This window comes from Cebus imitator, unplaced genomic scaffold (genome assembly GCF_001604975.1).
Source record: "Cebus imitator isolate Cc_AM_T3 unplaced genomic scaffold, Cebus_imitator-1.0 Scaffold722, whole genome shotgun sequence".
In the NCBI taxonomy this organism is placed as follows: Eukaryota; Metazoa; Chordata; class Mammalia; order Primates; family Cebidae; genus Cebus; species Cebus imitator.
Window position 1 is genome coordinate 345,282 of NW_016108037.1, and position 4,004 is coordinate 349,285.

The window sequence follows — 4,004 nt, forward strand, 5'->3', positions numbered from 1 at the left end:
TTTGAGACAGTCTCTTGTCACCCAGGCTGAAGTGCCGTGGCACGATCTCGGCTCACTGCAACCTCTGCCTCCTGTTCAAGTGATTCTCCTGCCTCAGCTTCCTGAATAGCTAGGACTGCAGGTGTGCATCACCACGCCTGGCTCATTTTTGTATTTTTAGTAGAGACTGGGTTTCACCATGTTGGCCAGGCTGGTCTTGAAGTGCTAGCCTCAAGCAATCTAGCCGCCTCAGCATCCCAAAGTGCTGGGAATACAGGTATGAGCCACCGTGCCTGGCCATCTCTTCATATTTCAACATGATAAGTATCTACAACTATCTTTTTTTTTTGAGACGGAGTCACTCTGTCGTCCAGGCTGGAGTGCAGTGGCATGATCTTGGCTCCCTGCAACCTCCACCTCCCGAGTTCAAGCAATTCTCCTGCCTCAGCCTGCTGAGTAGCTGGGATTACAGGCGTCTGCCACCACACCCGGCTAATTTTTTATTTTTAGTATAGACGGGGTTTCACCACGTTGGTCAGGCTGGTCTTGAACTCCTGACCTCATGATCCGCCCACCTCGGCCTCCCAAAATGCTGGGATTACACGCATGAACCACCACCCCTGGCCCCACAGCTATCTTATGATTGACCAAATTTGGTGTACGCACCAGCTTTCTGTTGTGGGGCAGGTGAGGATTTACCCGTTTATCTTTCTCTACCCCACACTGTTTAGATCAGAACTTTGCACACAGTATTTGCAACTCAGATGTTGAGAGAATGCGTTTTTGCAGGCAGCTCTGAGCTTACAGTGGGACTGACCGAGTTCCCAGCCGCAACAGGCCGAGGAGCTGCTCCTAAGGGTCAGAGCCCCGATTCCACTGTGGCTGCCTGCACAGCCCCGTGCTTGGCCCTGATCTCTGAGAGCTGATGCATTGCTGTGGTTTGCTTTCATTTTTAAGCCTGTTCTTCCAAAGTGTCAAGGCAGCCCCCTACCCTGGAGCCTTGTGGAAGGTCATGATTCTTGACCTACTCAGGTTGGACGTGAGGTGCCCAGGAAGGTCAGCTCCTAGTTTCAAAGGAGGGAAGAAACCAGGCGAGGCCTGCAGTGAAGCTCCCACACCGGCCATCAGCAGCCCCTTCCTGCAGCCCTCCCCACACCACCCAGCCTGGCTCATTCTCCTCACTTTGCTTTTGTGTAGAGTCCTGCTTCCTGTTTGCCCTCACGCGCCAGAAGCTGCCACCCTTTTGCCAGCAGGGGTACCTGAGGATGCAGGGACTCGTGAGTACTGAAAGCCTTCGGCAGCACAGAGTGGAGAGCTGGCTCCCACGGAACCATGCCGCCACGGACAGCCGCCTGGAGGACAGCAGCCAGCAGCCTGGCGACCACGAGCCACTTGATGCTCCCATGGCTCCAGGGCCTCTGGCCCAGTCCCTTGATAGCAACAAAGAGGAGCTCTGACTGTCCTTTCCTAAGCTGTGGGCACGGTGACTAGGCCTCCCCACCCAGGCCTATGGTCAGTCTCTCTTTTGCCAAAGACCACTCAGATCATGGCAGTGACTGCACCAAAGCCACCCAGACGGCATGTGAGGGCTGAAAATCGGCGATGCGGTGGTCTCCTCCCTCCTGTCCGGAGGCAGAACAAGGGTATCCTCTACCAGGTGTGAGTTGCCTTCCCTGGCCCACCCTGTCTGCAATGGTGAGCCCCTGGCCAGCTTCAGTTCTGCCCCCTCTCAAATATTTCTCTTCCTTCCAGGCCCCTCCTCAGGTGGGCCTGCATCCCGCCTGTGGAGTGTTTCCCAGTTGAAACCCATCCACATCTTAAGGGTTTGTGGCACTTTAAAACAAAAGCTCTGATACCAACAACCACCATAACAGGCAGGTGGGATTGTTGGCCCGGAAGACTGCTGAAGACACCAGCTGAGAGATGTCCAGTAATTCCCAGGGTCCCCCCGCTGGGAGTCCCTGTCTGTGTCACGGGCCACACACTGCCTCAACCTCCTCTCATTTTCAGCAGGGTGTGGGCTTAGCTACAGAGCCCAGGAGGGTCAGCCCCGCTTATCATCACAGGCCCAGCAGGCTGATCTCGAGCAGCAACAGGACAGCTCCCTGCAAAGCCATCTTATCTCAGCAGCTTTCTCCCAGAGCCGCAGGATTCAGAGCTGCTGTCCCCAGTTGCACCCCCTGAGTCATGGTCCAGCTCACTCTTCTCTTCCATCCTGCTCCGTTCCCACTCCCTGCCCCCTGGCATCCTGAACCATGCCTTGCTTCTGACCTGCCTGCTCAAGTTTTGTGAAACTTATCCTGCTGTCTTTCTGTGGCGGGAACGCATGAGGAGACATGTCCTAATGCCTTTACGTGATAATGATGGTGAATTTGGTTCCTGGTCTCTTCATTGTCCTTCCTCACCAGCAGTCTGCACTCTCCCGTCAGCCATCTTAATCTCAGTTATAACTGCATAAGAGAATCACAGTGATTTTTCAAAGCCCAAGAAAATAGGTGATTGCTTTTTCACTGGTTCTTACTAGCTCTTCATGTATCCACTCAGAATTCCAAGGGCACAGAAAATTTAAAAACTAAAAATATATGCCATTGCACTCCAGCCTGGCGACAAGAACCAAATTCTGTCTCAAAAAAAAATTTTTTTTTAAGTAAAGTATGCACTGGGCGCAGTGGCTCATGCCTGTAATCCCAGCACTTTGGGGGAGGCTGAGGTGGGCCAATCACCTGAGGTCAGGAATTCGTGATCAGCCTGACCAACAGAGCAAAATCCTGTCTCTACTAAAAATACAAAAAATGAGCTGGGCATGGTGTTGTGTACCTGTAATCCCAGCTACTTGGGAGGCTGAGGAAGGAGAATTGTTTGAACCTGGGAGGCAGAGGTTTCTGTGAGCAGAGATTGAGCCACTGGACTCCAGCCTGGGTAACAAAGCAAGACTCCGTCTCAAAAAATATTGTAAAAAATAAGCTACAACAAAAGTGAAAAAAATTACAAAAGAATTCCAAGGACACAGGCTTTCTGGATCCAAAGCCCTTTCATGGGGACAGGCCCAGACTTTTTTCTTTCTTCTTAGTCGGAGTTTCGCTCCAGGCTGGAGCGCAATGGAATGATCTCAGCTCACGGCAACCTCTGCCTCCCAGGTTCAAGCATATCTGCCTCAGCCTCCCAAATAGTTGGGATTACAGCAGCCTGCCACCACGCCCAACTAAGTTTTGTATTTTTACAAAAGATGGGGAGTTTCACCACATTGGCCAGGCTGATCTCGAACTCCTGACCTCAGGTGATCCACCTGTCTTGCCCTCCCAAAGTGTTGGGATTACAGGCGTGAACCACCGCTCCTGGCCCAGTCCAGACTTCTTAACCACCTGGACCCACTGTCTGCAGGCACAGTTCCCTCCAGTTCTTCCCAGAGTTACACTCCAATGGCCTTATGCTGTCAGGGAGGAATTGTTTACTGGGATAGTTTGCATGGGGCTGAAACTTGTAAATTTGGGGTTTCTCCCTAACCCAGGTGTTTGGATTACATACAGATTACGGGTAAGCAAACATTGGATCCTCTGTTGTTGTTGTTGTTGTTGTTTAGATGGAGTCTCCCTTTATCACCCAGGCTGGAGAGCAGTGGCGCAATCTCAGCTCATTGCAACCTCTGCTTCCCAGGTTCAAGCAATTCTCCTGTCTCAGCCTCCCGAGTAGCTGGGACTACAGGCACCTGCCAGCATGCCTGGCTAATTTTTGTATTTTTAGTAGAGATGGGGTTTCACCTTGTTGACCAGGCTGGTCTCGAACTCCTGACCTCAGGTAATGCACCCACTTTAGTCTCCCAAAGTGCTGGGATTATAGGTGTGAGCCACTGCACCCGGCCTTCAAAACTTTTTTTTAAAATTTCTTAATTAGGATCGTATTCATAATATCAAATACTATTACACCCATCTTGCCTACCCAGTTCCTGAAGGGTGGCTGAGCCATTTGTTCCAATAAGAATATGAGGTGCTGCAGCAAATATGTGACACCTGCTGCTTTCTCTTTTT

The 4,004-nt window shown here is 51.4% G+C and overlaps 1 protein-coding gene across 1 annotated transcript in view; it reads left to right on the forward strand.

Annotated features, from left to right (window-relative positions):
* FOXRED2 (FAD dependent oxidoreductase domain containing 2) overlaps positions 1-1,441 on the forward strand; it is a 16,128-nt gene extending 14,687 nt beyond the window's left edge. The window contains exon 7 of the mRNA XM_037735076.1: positions 1,124-1,441. Coding sequence (XP_037591004.1) covers positions 1,124-1,436 — 313 coding nt within the window. The 3' untranslated portion in view covers positions 1,437-1,441. The remainder of the gene's footprint in view (positions 1-1,123) is intronic.
* The last annotated feature ends 2,563 nt before the right edge of the window (positions 1,442-4,004 follow it).